This window comes from Glycine soja, chromosome 10 (assembly GCF_004193775.1).
Source record: "Glycine soja cultivar W05 chromosome 10, ASM419377v2, whole genome shotgun sequence".
Taxonomy (NCBI): Eukaryota; Viridiplantae; Streptophyta; class Magnoliopsida; order Fabales; family Fabaceae; genus Glycine; species Glycine soja.
In genome coordinates, this window is record NC_041011.1 from 13,100,240 (window position 1) to 13,117,078 (window position 16,839).

The window sequence follows — 16,839 nt, forward strand, 5'->3', positions numbered from 1 at the left end:
AAGATTTTTTCAAAAGTCACAACTTTTTAAGTGACAAGTTTTCAAAAGAGTCACAATTTTTAAAAGGTGACTAGTTTTAAAGAAATTGCCAAGAGTCACAAACTTTAACTTGAGTCATCAAATGATTATAAATATCTGACCATGGCATGAATTTTATAACAAGTTTTTTTACAAAAATTTCTGATTCATTTCTCAACTTCTTTCTAAGAGTTTTTGTTCAATACTTTCTCTTCCACGAAAAGTTCATTGTTCAAAAACTTGTGCTATTCTTCTTCTTCATTCACTTCTCCCTTTGCCAAAAGAATAGAAGGACTAACCGCCTGAATTCTTTTGTGTTTCCCTTCTCTCTTTCCAAGAGAATTCAAAGGACTAATCGTCTGCGAATTCTTTTGATTCTTCCCTTCCCCTTAAACAAAAGATTTCAAAGGACTAACCGCCTGAGATATCTGTTGTTTCCCCTTACAAAGATTCAAAGGACTAATCGCCTGAGAATTCTTTGTCTTAACACATTGGAGGGTACATCCTTTGTGGCACAAGTAGAGGGTATATCTACTTGGGTTGTTGTACTAAGAACAAGAGAGGGTACCTCTCTTGTGGATCAGTTCAAGTGGAGGATACATCTACTTGGTTGTTCAAAGAGAACAAGGGAGGGTACATCCCTTGTGGATCTTTGGCTTGTAAAGGATTTTACAAGGTTGAAAGAAATCTCAAGAACCGTTGGTTGCTTGGGGACTGGATGTAGGCACGGGTTGTTGTCGAACCGGTATAAATCTTGTGTTTGTCTTCTTCTTCCCTACACTCTTTAATTTCCGTTGTTTACTTTTAATTGCCACTTTACTTTTGGTTAAGTTATTGTTCTTTACTTTCTTAACTTAGTAGTAAAAGCCTAATTGAATCCAGTAACATTAAGAAGGATAAATTTTAATTAGTCAAGGCACATTAATAATTAATTCAACCCCCCTTCTTAATTATTCCGAGGCCACTTGATCCAACTCTTTTAATTTGGTATATAGAACCTTGCGTTTGGACTAACGAGTGTGAACGAGAGAGACCTCTGAGCGACGCAAAAAGGAGCTGACGGAGAGCTCACGATAGGTGAGAGGAGTTTATTATCATTTATAGTTTTTAATACCATAGGTGGGGTCAGGGAACCTAGCTTTGGGGACGTATGCTTGTCCCTGTTGCATGTTGGTTTTCAAGAAAAACAATGTTTTTGACTAATGGGATGCGATACGTCTATTATTGATAAATGACATTATTGTTTTTTATTAAACTTGTGTTGTCTGAAGACCTAGGGAGTGTGAATCTCAGGCATGAACTATATATGTATATATATGCGAAATGTATCTTACTGATGATATTGCTATTGATGACATTAATTGATACGAGGTGACGTTGATGTTTATGATAATATTGATATGAGATGATGTTGTTATTGATGATTATGTTAATGTGAAATGATGTTATTGTTGTTGATAATGTCATTGAGATAAGACAATGCTGATGTTGATAATGACATTGAGATTAAATGTTGATGATGTTGAACATGCACTATGATGATGTATGTTGTGTATGTACATGGGGGGTGCAGTGACCTTGTTGGATATCCCTAGAGGGGGAAATAAAGAGGTTAAAGAGTTTTAAGCATCTTTGGAGGGGGATGGCTTAGAATCTTTAATTATCCATGGCCAATGCATTGATGGTGCCCATGTTTTATACGTTGTATGTTGTGTATGTACATGAGGGTGCAGTGACCTTATTAGATATCCCTGGTACGGGAAAAAGAGTGGTCAAAGAGTTTTAAGCATCTCCGGAGGGGGATGCCTTATAATCCATAATTATCCATAGTCAATGCATTGATGGTGCCCATGTTTCATACGTTGTATGTTGTGTATGTACATCGGGGGTGCCCTGACCTTGTTGGATATCCCTGGTGGGGGAAATAGAGTGGTTAAACAGTTTTAAGCATCTTTGGAGGGAGATGGCTTAGAATCTTTAATTATCCATGACTAGTGCATTGATGGTGCCCATGTTTCATACTTCATATGACATGGAAATAGTATAAACTTTGTCAGTAAGTACTTGTAGTTTCTCATGAGAAGGAATACTTGTACTTGGGGGCATGTCACTCAGTTTGGAACTCCCTTGAGACTTAGGCTGATCACCATGGGGGGAGTTGCTTGTGCACGACAGGGTAACCTCAACACTTACTATCTAGTTTTCCTAAGTGAGAGTGTCGTGTGGACATGCTTAGGATATTTCCTTGAGGATGGTGTCACATTGCATTTGAGAGTTGAGGTCAAGAGCATGCATCATACTAAGCATGATTGATTGGAACTATGGATGGATGATGACTACTTGTTGAGTGTATGTTGGACTAATGGATGTTTGTGTATGTTTATGGTATTTGATAATGTTTTCTTACTAATTATGATTATTTGATTTTTGTATTAACTTCTTTTATAATAAACTCACCCCTCGCAATTTTTGTACCATGTGGTTTGTACCTGTGATGATCGTGAACCTTTGTCTGTGGGAGCAGAATGACAACAATAGAGTACGAGAAGTGAGATTCTTTTGTGGAGTCACCGAGCCGACGTGATGACGTTGGGATTATTTTGGGAGAGAGTTGTGTTTTGTTAATCAACTCCTCTGTAGCTGGTTACATAATTCTTTTTTTGAATTGAGGATGTAAATCACATATTTAGGTATATATATATATATATATATATATATATATATATATATATATATATATATATATATATATATATATATATATATATATATATGTATGTATGTATGTATGTATTCATTAAAGTAATGGTGTGTTGTTTGGGAATGTATATCGTGAAAAAATTTACTTTAACTTTTTATAAGCAAATTAACGGAGTTTTTATTTAAAAATTGAAATTCTCACGGTTTAAAGTGGTGATATCGTAGCGACGAGGCAGGTCGTTACATAAACCCTTAACCCTAACCTCGGACCCTACACTTAAGAGGAGACAAAACCACTTTTTTATGATATTACTTGTTATCTTCTTTTTCTCTCACTCATAGGTCCAATTTATTTCAAACCCTCATTTATTCACTTCAAGGAATCCAATTTATTTTAGACCCTTATCTATTCACGTCAGGGAATCCAATTCTTCAGATCCTCATTTATTCACGTCAGAGAATCCAATGCTCCAAACCCTAAACCTGACCCCTATATATAGACTCATATGCACCTTCTTTTAACACATCCTCACAACACTTCCTTGCTCTATTACTTTCTTCCAAGTTTGCAATCACACCATTTGTCACATTTGTTTCTCTGTTCTTTGTCTATTACACAATATGTCTTCCTCATCTATCAAATGGTTACTACACTACGATGGTCAAATAATCAAAACAGATGAAAGGGATACATTTCAAAGTCCCCACCCATTGTTCTTTAAAACAAAGGGAGGCCTCACACTTGAGGCCTTGAAAAGAAAAATCCATGATAGGCTCCATCTTCAACCATTGGACCAAGTATGGAATATTTCATTCTGACACCCACAAGTAGTAAGACGCGGAATGCTGAAATTTACAGTAGTTCCAACTTGTTGAAACGAAGACGTGAAAGGTATGATTTCAGTTATTTGCCAAATTGAGATTCTTCAATGTTGTGAATTATATGCAAACATCTAGTGCAATACAGTTTCCACCCCAAACCCTAAACCAATACCTCATCAACCACAATATTAACCTCAACCACATTATTCACACACATCCGATGCAATCCAAGATACTTTTGCTTTAACCCAATGAGAACAAAATATATTTGAATGAAACACATCTTTGTTTACCCTTGTTAACAGATTGGCAAGTGTACCAATTTTATCAAGTAGTAAAGATTAAACGAAAGTCCGAGTGTCAAGTCCACAGGGACTTTGTTTGTACTTGCGTTGGTAAATACTCAATTTGTAAGCAATAGAAGAAAGAGAAGAAAATAGAGACAATGAATTGGGAATGTGAAATTTGGAATAAGGAAAAACATAAATAATCAGGAAAATAAATAACAATTTAAGTGTGAAAAGGTAGAATCAGAATGCAATGATGTTGGGGCCTAGTATGTCAAAACTACTTATGATGTAATGTAAAAGATTTTCTCTATTTTATGAAATCCTTGTTTCCACTCGCATTAACTGGATTACCCTATTTTTGGTTTCCTGCATGAAGAGCCTAGTTTATGTATCCTTTTCCCCTAATTTTCTTTGCAGAGATAAAATAATAAACCATATTAAAATAAGAGATGCAAAAATTTGTGGGCAAAATAAATGCCAATCTATTCCTAGCAATGAATTTATTAAGATATTCTTCCCTAGTTCTTTAGAAAAATTTTCAATGCATTACCCTCTAAACATTATATGGGCGATCAGACCATAATAGCATAAAATCACAAAGAAGAATAATATAACCATAATTTCATTAAATAGATAATAAGAAAGAATTACATTACAAGAGTTTGGCCTCTAGGCTCCCAATAAAATGGGTTTAGTCTCTCATAGCCATGAGAGGCTTTACACTTCAAGGGTTAATGGAAGAAGGTGATACATGACTAATAACAACAAAAAGGGGGAATGGCTAAGGAAAGAGGGTTTCCCCTAAGGGATAGATTCAGGCTTTGGATTTCTACACTAGAGAGCTCTGAGACTCGGTGTGTCTTTTCCTTCAGATTCCTACTCCTTTTATAGGCCTAATGTAGCTTACTTTTCACGTTGACTTCGCACTGAGCGTGCTTTTGTGCGCTAAGCACGCACTGGGCTTTCTCTTCGTGGACCTTCTTGCGCTGAGCCGAACCTACGCGCTGAGCGAGACCTGCGCTAAGCCTGGAACTGTCCGCTAATCGTGTGTTGTGCACTAAGCCTGCAGTGCACGCTGAGCGTGCCATCTTCTTATGTTTCTTTTTCTTCCCAATTTTTTTTTCAAATTCCCTCTAAAACATTTCACTCTCCTTCTTTTGACTTCTGCTAATTAAAAATGGAAAAGATGTTAATTTCTTCATTATTTCATTAAAAATAATAATAAAGTAAAGAAATTACACCTACGTATCAATTCAAATCGACTATCAAATTAGCTTATATTTCGCAGTTATCAACCCAACTTTTTTCTACACCATTTTCCACCAATTTTTTTTACTCACAAGCATTTGATGCTACTAAGGATTGACCTCACCTATACTTCAATACCCCTATAGTAAAGCCTTCCTTATTAACCCGATCAAACGAGCCCGAGTTTACAGCAGATCCAGGCTTACCTAACAAAGACTTGGTCCCTTTAGTGAGAACAAAGATGAAGTTCTACACAATAAACCCTAGGAGGAAGATGATGAGGAAGAAGCCGAGCCTGGTTCACCAATCACATTCATACCATCATAGCCTGGTTCACCAATCACATTCGTACCACCATGCTACATACCACCACATATGCAAAATTTTGAAGAATCCAATTTTCAAGATTTTGAATACGGTCATAGCTTGCATCGTGAAGAAGTCCAACATCCAGTGGGGACTCTTTGTGAAGGGGTGTGTTTTCTGACAAAATAAGAACTATTAACTATAAGACATAACTATCGAACCCAACAAAGCTAATTGTCCATTGTGATGGTGATAGTTGTGCTTGTAGGTGCAGGGCATCATACATCCATGCAAGTAATCGGTGGGAAATTAGAAATTTTTGTGAACCCCATACATGTTCAAATCCTTCAATCTCACAAGATCATGGAAAACTATTGTATTTTCTCATTGGTAAAAGCATCCATAACTTGATTGAAAATGATTCATCAACTTCAGTGCTAGCCTTGATAGCATACATCAAAAGCACTAAAGGATACACTACCACGTACCGCGAAGCATGGTTGGAAAAGCAAAAGGTTATTGGAAACATCTACGGAAATTGGGAAAGATTGTACCACGATCTACTGAGATTGTTGCAAGCTATGCAGAAATTTCTTCCTCTTATAGTGGTGGAGAAGGAAACACTGCCAATTCCACCACAAAAAGGTCAAGCAGTAGAGGGTTTCATCATGTTCCATCGTCATTTTTGGAGTTTCAGACCGTATATCGATGAGTTTCAATATTGCAAGCTCATAGTTCAGGTCGATGAAACATGGTTGTACGGTAAGTACAAGGGGATCCTCCTTGTGGAAGTTGCACAAGATGGAAACAATAAAATCCTTCCAATAGCCTTTGCTGTTTTCAAGAGTGAATCAACAGGAGCATGGTTGTTCTTCCTCCAAAATCTAAAAGGCATGTTATCCCACAACATGGTATGTGTTTGATTTTAGACAAGCATGAGTCAATCAAAAGTGCATATTCAAGATGTGATAGTGGGTGGATGACACAGAATTCTATGCATGTGTTCTATATTCGACACATTGCATAGAATTAGGTGAGGAGGTACAAGAACAACCCCATCAAAAAATTAATCATCAATATAGGTGAGTGGCAAACTTCTTTCTCTTCATATTAAATATCACGTCATTTTGTATTATTCACAATATTGAAATTGTATGTTTATAACTACTCAACATATGCAAGGACGAAGCTTGCATTCAATCACTACTACAACATTCTAAGGGAGGAAGCAGATGTTGACCGAGCAATTAATTGGCTCAGGAAGATTCCACGAGAAAAATGAACTCTTGCATTGGATGATGGCTGACGATGGGGGCTCATGACCACCAATCTTGCTGAGTCGATTAATTCGGTACTCAAGAAATCTACAAATAGGTGTGCTAGTAAAATCAACATATGTTAGGTGTAACACATTGTTCAACAAAAGAGGGAGAGAAGCTGTAGCAATGCTTGCATCTGGCCAAGTTTGTACAAAAGTACTAAACAAGGTCATCGAAGATGCACGGAGAAAGAAAAACGCTCACAATATTCTTGAGTTTGATCGACGTGACTCATAATTCTTGGTCCAAGAGACAATAAATCCGAGAAAGGTTCAGCCTGTTGTAGATTTCACAGTCAAGCTAGATGAAAGGTGGCGTGACTGTGGCAAATTCCAGAAATTACACAAGCCTTGTTCTCATGTTGTTACTTCTTGTAAGCATGCTCATCGTGAGTACAGAAACTACATATATCTCATGTACATGTTGGAAAGTGTCTCCAACATATACAAAGGATTTTTTGGAGAACTGCACAATGAAACCTATTGGTCACCGTGTCATGAGTCAATGATCTGCCCTGACCCAAAAAAGAAAAGAAGTACTAAGGGTCATCCTATCTTTTCTCGTATTCACACCAAAATGGATATCCAAGAACCGAGTCAACCAAAGCGATATTTTGTGTGTTGCATCCCAGGTTATTCAAAGAAAAATTGCCCTCACTGTGTAGACTTAAGCCAACAACGATGAATGTATGTCATATTCTTTGTATTTTTAAAATTGTGTTGTATTTATTCAAATTTAAATATTTTAGTTCAATTCAACTCGTTGCTATATTTTTAATCTTCTTTTGCTCGTTTGCTACATTCTCTTTTTCTTTTTATTATCATTTATATTTTTTCCACTTATTTTTAATAAGCTAAATTTTTTTATTAAATTAAAATTTGAAAACAAAATAAAATTTATTTTATCATTAACTTAAATATTTTTCTAATTTAAAAAGTGACTTTTAAAATTTTATTCAATGTTAGTCTCTTCTCAGTAATTCAAAACATTTGATATGAATAAATATTATATGTGATATCATTTGATAAAAAAAAATATTTAATGAACATTCACAATGTTATTATTAGACATCTAGGGAGAGAGAGAAAAATAATTATAGAAAATATAAGCTTTATAGTTTTTATGATATGATAAGAAAAGAAACATGTAAAAAATAAAATATGTTAATAAGTAGGTAAAAAATATAAGGATTGAGTTTGATTTATTATCGGTTATAGATTTTATTTTTACCTTTATTTAATCTATTTAAAAGTTTAACTTGGTCTATTAATCAATTTAAAGATGTATTTTATATTCAAGTTTTTACATAAGTCTAGGTAAATTATATTTCTTACAAATTAATATATATAAATTAGTAAACTAAAAAATTAAAACAAAAAAACACTAATTGTAAGAAAAAAAATAGAAAACAATTTAAAAAAAACAAAACTCAAATAAGTAACAAAAAAAAATTAAAAAACAAAACACATTATGAACTATGTTTTAAAAAAATGCCTTACTACAGCGGTTTCCCAAGAACCAATACCATAAGGTTGATTTCAAACAAAAAATAAAATAAAATAAAGGTGAGAAATCTGTTTAGGAGAATGGATTTCTCATCTTAAACAGTAATTTGTATCATTTATGTAAATAAGTTTTAGGTTGCATTATTTAGATAATTTTTTAATTTTTATATTATTGGGATGAAAAATTCAGCTTCATTTTTTTATTGCTCCTTAGGCTAGTTAAGCTACGTATAGGTACTTTTTGATGGAAGGAGTATATATATATATATATATATATATATATATATATATATATATATATATATATATATATATATATATATATATATATATATATATATATTCTCCTTCCAAAAAAATATATTATCACCGATTAAGAAATACTCTTTGCTTTTAAATATAAGAAGAAGAAAAAACTTTTTTCTTAGCCTCAAATATATAAAAAAATCTAATTAATTTTATTTTATTTAATGTTATTATCTCTAAATTATCCTTTATTTAATTGAAGTATTAATTTTAATGAGTCTTTCTTATCCTTGATATGAAATTCTAAAGAAGGGCAAATTAGAAAAAAAAATTAATTAAAATTTATACAATTAAATGTGATTAACTAATTTTTTTAATTAGTATTTCATGTTTTTTATATATATTTGAGACCAAAGAAATAAATAACAATTTCCATCAATTTTTTTTTTTGAAATTACATAAGGATTCATGACCGTTCACCAATTGCTAGAGTCTACGCAAATTTTTTGTTGTTTGTGCCATACCTTCAATAGCCGTGGACCCTTACCCGTTTTCCATAATAATACATGCATTGAACTATTTTAAGAATGTTTTTTATTTGCTAAAAATTATGATATTGGATCCTAATATTTTATCACCGTTAATTATTTTTCATTCATCAACAATTGATATTTATTAGAAAGGAGTGATATTTGTTCTTCAGATTGATGTCTCAGATAATTATTATTAATGAATCTAATTTAATTAGTTCAACATAATATTAATAAGTGGAATTATTATAAAATATCCTTTATTTAATTGAAGTATTAGCTTTAATGACTCTTTTTTATTCTTGATATGAAGTTTTAAAGAAGAATAAATTAGAAAAAAATATTTTTAATTAAAATTTATATAATTAAATGTGATTAACAAATTTTTTTAATTAGTGTATCATGTTTTTTATATATATTTGAGACGAAAGGAAATAAATAACAATTTCCATCAATTTTTGTTGAAATTACATAAGGATTCATGACCCGTTCACCAATTGCTAGAGTCTACCCAAATTTTTTGTTGTTTGTGCCATACCTTCAATAACCGTGGACCCTTACCCGTCTTCCATAATAATACATGCATTGAATAGTTTTAAGAATGTTTTTTATTTGCTAAAAATTATGATATTGGATCCTAATATTTTATCACCGTGAATTATTTTTCATTCATCAACAGTTGATATTTATTAGAAAGGAGTGGTATTTGTTCTTCACATTCATGTCTCAGATAATTATTATCAATGGATCTAGTTTAATTAGTTGAACATAATATTAATAAGTGGGTTATTATAAATTTTGAGTACATGTCGTTAATTATTATAATTTTTTAAAAACAATTATTTCAGTTTAATTTTTTTATTAAAAAAATCCAAAATGACATGAGACGGCAAGATTTTTGTCGAGTAGGTCCAAACTATCTTGGATATTTTAAGGGGAAAATGGGAAGAAAACAAAGAAAACATGCCAAGCACGACCATCTACAACGGTTCTTGATTTTATTCTTTTTTCATTTTTTCCATTTATTCATTAGTGACGAGGAAACTGGTGGGGGATAGGATAAGGTTGTGTCGAGGGAGAGAAAAATCATGTAGGTAGTTGCAGTTGGTCATAATTCATAAATGAAGGCGTTCGTCAACCTTTTCCTCTCGGACAAGTATCTGGGTCTACATCAAATCATCACTGACACTTTACAGGTCGCAGTATGCAACTGTTCTATTAAGGGCAAAAACAACAATTGAAATGTCACAATCTTCATTTTTTTTTTCATTTTAGGTTAGAGATTATGAATATTTTTATCTTATTATATTAAAGATTAATTTCATTTATAATATATAATTACTATTAATTCAAAAAAGATTTACATATAATAAAAATCAAATACAATTTTTTTTATTAAATAAATTATTTTGACTTGTGTATAACTTACCTTAGTGAGTCACTCATTTAGGTTGTGTACAAACAATATTTTTACATATTATTATTATATTAATTAATTTTTATATGATCCAAAAATTCAATCATGAGAAGCGACAAATAGGCCTCATCTATATCCTGACTATAGATTTAACACTTTCACATTTCTAGAAACATTAGAAAATGAAGTACATTTACTTTAAAAGGAAAAGATTTATTCGAACTCTAGTATATAAAGTTACAAATATGCTACTTGGTTCATTGACTCCGAAATTGAAGCACCCTTAGTTTAAAGAACCTAGATTTTGTGGTGAAAAGCTAAAAACTCTAGGATTCAGTGTCACCTATTTTTACAGAGAGAGAAAAAAAAAACTGTGTATAAACAGTCTTACATTATAATTTGTGATTGACTAATAAGATTACTTTATATCATTGTAACATTAAACTCTATTTTATATTATGTGTATATTAGTAGGAGAGGATTGCACGGAGAAAACTAGAAAGGAGAAAATAAGTTTAAAAGGAAATATGAAGAAAGAAAAGAAAAGGACACAGTTGACATGAAATTTCTCAAAATTTAGAGATTTTTTTCATTTTATATAATATAAAAGTTATGAAACTAAAAAAACTTTTATCATGAAAAAATATTATAGTAAAAATTTTAAATTTTTATTATTGTTATAAATAGTTTCTTTGCACGATTGAATTATTTCTTTTAACTATCCTTAGCACTCATCCAAATATGTAAAGAGAACTTTCTCTACTTTCTCTCCTATTTCTATCAATCCAAAATCCAAATAACACATCTTCCTCACCTTATTTCTACTCTATTTCTCATCCTCCTATTTCTGGTAATAGCATCCTATATTAGCATCTTTCTTTCTACTTGTTCAGCATTAAAGTTAAAAGCACCCGATCCAAGCCATCTTTGCTATGTATTGCTCATAAAGAAAGGTGGTCAAGCAATTTGATTTGTATCTGCCTTTTGCATGCTTGTACACTCGCATTTTGCCCGTTTTTCACTTAGAGTCTGCATGTGAAATTGTGAATGAAAAATGAGTGCAAAAAATAAATGAGTCAACAATAGTAACATGATGTGATGCTTTTGAATTGGTGAGGCATTCTCTTCTTTTATGTTACCTTGAATTGTTTCTGAAGATCTTTAATGTATTCAACAGCCAAGTCCAACATGTCTGCTGTGTTGGTTTGCTGCAAAGAGCATCAAGAATGTTAAATTTCCAATACAACTACATCGCATGTGACATATAATTTACATATTCCACAATCAAACGTGCTTTTATGTGTCTTACCTTGTCCATGTTTGGGACAAGCTCTTGTAATTTTCTCATTCTTTCACTGATCCGAGTTCTTCTCACCTGAAAAATGACTTGCATCTCAGAATCAACTTTTACAAATTACTTCATGAATTCAACATAGTCTAGATAATATCTTCTTAATTTATTTATTGTTTTGGTATAGGAAGGGACTGATAATTACTACAATCCATTCATAAAAAACAATAAAACTACTTCCTCCCAATGAGTTTAATTTTGATACTGTTCGTATAAGATTTTTACATTGTAAATCAATTAGAAGTCACCTTCAATATGACTTTTAAAGTAACTATTACAAAACTCAATAATTTTATCATACATAAAAATTTATGATTAGATTACAGTATAAAAACTTTTAACATTTTCAGAACATTCTAAATCAATTAAATTCTAAAGACAAAATTCTACCCTCTCAGCAATGCTTCGAGGATGAGTAGCACAGCCTCGCTTTGCTCTGATTTTACAAGGAACAGAATCAGGGAACTGAAGCAACTTCTTCATAGTAATCATCTCTGCTGAAGTTTTTTGTAAACTCAAGTGGTGTGATAACATATTAACTTGGTTTCCTAGCTCTCCATTCTGTGTACAACATTTTATTTGTATTAAGAAAATGAAATGAAAGTGGAACAGAAAAATAAGAAAAGTGAGCACTTAATTAAGCATTGTATACATACCTGAATTTCATCAGAAAACATCTTTTCATTGCTACTTCTTCCTCTTTTCAAGCCACTGAGATTTTCTGAGAGTTGTGGAGTATCATTCCAAGAACCATAGGGGAATCCAGGGCCATATTGTTGAGTATCATTACCTTCATGCCTTGTATCATCATCAGGACTAGTTGCCTCAATGTCTTCATTCCCTATTTCGGAGATCTGCGACAACATTCCGAGCGAAGAAGCATTTCTTGGTGAGAAGCTAACCTGATTCTTCAATCCGTTAATGCATGGACTAAGTTCACCATTACTGCCATTCACCCCACCATAGTTTCCAACACCTTTCATGGTGGCAAACCCTGCCATTTACAAATTCATAACTTTCAGTAGCCATTTATAAGAATGGATAAATTCATCTTAACAACATTCTACCCCTCAAAAAGAACTTTGTCTTCACAAAATAAGATCCAGGGTAGGATATGTACCCTCAAATTGAAGTTACTAGAACCGTAAGTATAAAGCACAAGCTTAAATTTCCAATCTTGTGTCTCTAATTACATTAGTGACAAAAGTTAAAGCATAAGAGAGCTGAGATGAATACAGTAAATGTCAAGCATAGGTAAATTTCACTTTGGCGAGAGTTTGAATACAAGGAATATCATCTCTCTCTCAGGTATAGACTATTTGGAACATCAGATTCTAAATAAAACATAAATTGTTCAAAATGTCTACCCCAGAATCATTACTTTCTATTTTCATACACTAGAATATCTACCCTTCCAAGTTCTGACTGCAACTCAGCTCATCACAGCTAATAGCTAATAATCATTGCTTTATTCCTCTTAAAAATTGTATAGATTCAGATCATGATCTCTCTGCTGTATACACAATTAGAAACCAATTCATTTTCCAGAAAACACGAATATCAAAATTAAAATTTCCAAAAGAGTGGCAAACCAAAAAATCGAATCATACAAAATGTTCCTACAAAATCACTCTTCTTTCTAGGCTTCTTAAATTGTGATTGTCATTCATTTCAACATAGCTAGTAACTAATACGCATTAAAATCATATCATAAACTCTCTGCTCTAATCACAACTAGAAATTCTATTACAAACATTCAAATTTCAAAAGAGTGGCCAACAAAAATAAAGAAAACTTCAATTACTTAGATGCTTTTGCTATTGTTATCCCATCAGAAATGGAGTTTAACTTCAGTAGAGTAACAATGATTTACATTAAATATCAACATAAGTTGCCTAGGTGAAATTTTAATTTCGATTGAACAACAATAAAAACATGTAATCCACCACATCAGTGTTTTCCGAAAAATAAAAATAAATACTATTTTGAAAAGAAAAAAAATCATGTTATAAATTCTCTGCTCTATTCCCAACCAAGCTTTTGAATCGGTTCTGTCACGATTTTTGGTGTTGTAGAAAATTACAGAAAAATGCGGCTTTAATTGTGGTCGTGGAGACCACCAAAGCATTAACCGTTGTGGTTAAAATTCTCATCGCGGACTTTTATTAAAAACATATTTGCAAATAGAAATCCTATTACCAAGATTAAAATCTCAAAAAGAGTTACCAATATAACATTAACATTAATTCTGTAGGGGAAAAAAATACCATTTTGAAAGTTAATGTTATTGTTGGAGAAAAGGCCAGCAGGGGAAGTACTATGCCTGAGAAGACTTGACCCAAGCCCGTTTTGCGGCGTTTCATGATTCATTCCCATTGAACCCACCAATCCAAAAGACCCTTCCATAGCAGAACTCGAAGTAGCAGCAGAGGAAGAAGAACCACGATGCCTTGGATAGTGAGGTGGCAACCCCCCACCATACACTCCCTTATGCGAATTCATCGAACTCAAATCCTTAGAACAACCCTTGTTGTTGTTTCCTTGCAACTCTCTGAAGCTGCTAGAACCAAAGTCTTCACTCACAAAAGGAGTGAGATTTGAAAGAAGAGAACTTGGCGCAGAGCGAAAACGAAGCAACCCAGAAGAGGGTTGGTTCTGATGTTGTTGGTAACCCTGATGATGATGATGATGGATATGGGAATCCATTGTTGCACGATTATTATATGTATAATAATAAGATGTCACCGTAAAAAGATCAATAAATAAATAAAACAAGGTAGTAAAGTCACGATGGAATGAGAAGCTGGGGAATCATTGCTGAAAAGACTGGTCGCTTTTTATCCAAGGGGGAAAAAAATTCTTTGTTCTTTGATGTTTTTTTTTTTTTTGTGTGTGTGTGTGTGTTTTGTTTTTCAGCTTAGGGACTAAGCTGGGGTAGGATAAGATCTTGTAGGAGAAGCAACTGAAGAACCGGGTTTGGTTTTGCACACAGTTCGAGGGGGAAAGAAGGAGCAGAGATGAGATCCAGTGAAAGGGACTTGGTAATAGATAGGGATAAATAAAAGAAGGGTGTGCTATGTGCAAGTGCAGGTTCTTTCGTATTTGCTTTTGAAAGCAGTGAAAGCTAGGAAGATCTGAATGAAGAGAGAGAGGAACTAAACTGAGGTTGGCAATATTTATCTTGAATGTGGTGCCACTAAGTTGGGCCAATGAGAAAGTACAGAAGGCCATCAATCAGTGTGTCCTGAAAGAGTGCTCTCTCTCTCGTTAGTAGAGTCTAAGCTTGGCTGGTTAAGACAGGAGTTATGTATAAAGATTAAGATTAATGGTATATTTTTGGTTAAAAAACAAAAGAAAAAAATGAATAATATTATACATTTCGTTCTTATATATAAGATTTAATTAATTATTTAAATCATAAAAATTAAAAAAATGATTTATTTAATTAATAATAATAATAGTAAATTTATTTTAAATTTATGATTTGTTCAAAACTTTCCTGATCATTACTATTTCTCCGTTTCCTGGTCATTACTATTTCTCCGTTTCCTGATGATTTATTAATATTTTTTTATTAATGAGAAGTATTTTTAATTTAAAAATAATTAAATCAAGAAATATTATAGATTAAATCTTATATAAAGAAACAAAAATTATTTCAAATTTAAATCTTATAAATAAGAATAAAATAATAATAATTTATGTTGTGTTTAATTGAGAAGTGAGTCAGAGAAATAGAGAAGAAATAGTGTAGATTACATCTTTCCTGTAGATTTCATATATCCTGTAATAATTTTAATTCAAATATTTATTTTTCTATTTATCTCCTCCTTATTTTCATTATCGCGATCAAAGAGTGCATTACAAAAGGACGGTTATAAAGATACTCTTTTAATCCATTATTCTTAATGTGTTCTGTTTTCTAAGTTGAAATTGATTAGAAATTATACAAAATTTATCTAAAATTCTTTCTCTTGTTAGTTTCAAATTTATTGAAAAATAAAAATTATAAAATTACTAGAGATATTCTCAAATATAATATGAGATTAAAAAAATTATGATTTTCAGTATATTTCAACTAATGAAAGAAATTATATAAAAAGTGTGTTTGAAAATAAATTCCTAATATTACTTAAATATATATATAATACTTCTATATATTTTTTTGATAAATATATTATCTTATAAATATAATAGTTAAAATATTAAATTAATTGAAAATAATATTTCGTAAATATAATAACTAATATTACATATATAAAAATATTTTTTTACATATTTATAGAAATGTTACGTTAATACTCGTAGTTATGTATATTTTTGTATTTTCTTAAAAATTTATTCACTTTAGAATACGTTTTATGAACAACAGGGATTAAAAAAACAGCTTTTGATATATAAATAAATTTTAAATAATTCTCAATAATTTATTTAGAATGATAATTAAAATATAAAATAAGAAATAAACTATTTTATATATGTATTGGTTTAAAATAGTTTTGAATTCCTATAAAATGAACAAAAAAAATTCTTTGATTTTCGTGGCTTAAAAATGTTAGGAATAATTCAAAGTTTAAAATAGGTTGTAAACTGAAAGTTACTTAAAAAATTGGTTGAGTTTGTTTCTCATAACCATCAGTAGTTACTTTTCACTTGCTATATAAGCAAGGTCTTTTTCTGTAACACATAATAATCCTTTGGTCAATATACAATTCTATTCATTTCCTTCAAATTGTGAGTAATTGTTAACATGGTATTCAGAGCTTATATGAACCTGACCTGTGAAGATTAGAGGGAAAAAAAACATAGCAAGTTTTTGTTGACACCAAAAATCAAGAGAAATCTTTCCTTCTTGAGATTCTTTCAGTGAGAACTATGACCCGTGAGTGATTCTTCATTGTTTTTCACCATCATATCTGTGACTGTGGTGGCTGAGTGGAGTTCTTGGTGTTCAAGAACGTGTGTAGAGGAACCTCTGAGATAGCAGCAGTGTATAGGAAGGTGAAGAAGGATCAAGGTGCAACATGGTTGGCTCAAACAGTATCATTCAAGGGTCCTTACCTATTTTCGATGGAAAATTGTTTGAT

At 31.8% G+C, this 16,839-nt stretch overlaps 1 protein-coding gene across 1 annotated transcript; it reads right to left on the reverse strand.

Moving 5' to 3' along the window:
- Positions 1 to 10,593: 10,593 nt before the first annotated feature.
- On the reverse strand, positions 10,594 to 15,002 carry LOC114370064 (transcription factor bHLH130-like). Its single transcript, XM_028327353.1, has 6 exons — positions 14,020 to 15,002; positions 12,409 to 12,746; positions 12,143 to 12,313; positions 11,711 to 11,776; positions 11,541 to 11,609; positions 10,594 to 11,430 (listed from the first exon to the last, which is right to left on the reverse strand). The coding sequence occupies exons 1-6, from the start codon at positions 14,456 to 14,458 to the stop codon at positions 11,359 to 11,361; spliced, it is 1,155 nt and encodes a 384-aa protein (XP_028183154.1). The 5' UTR covers positions 14,459 to 15,002; the 3' UTR covers positions 10,594 to 11,358.
- Positions 15,003 to 16,839: the final 1,837 nt, after the last annotated feature.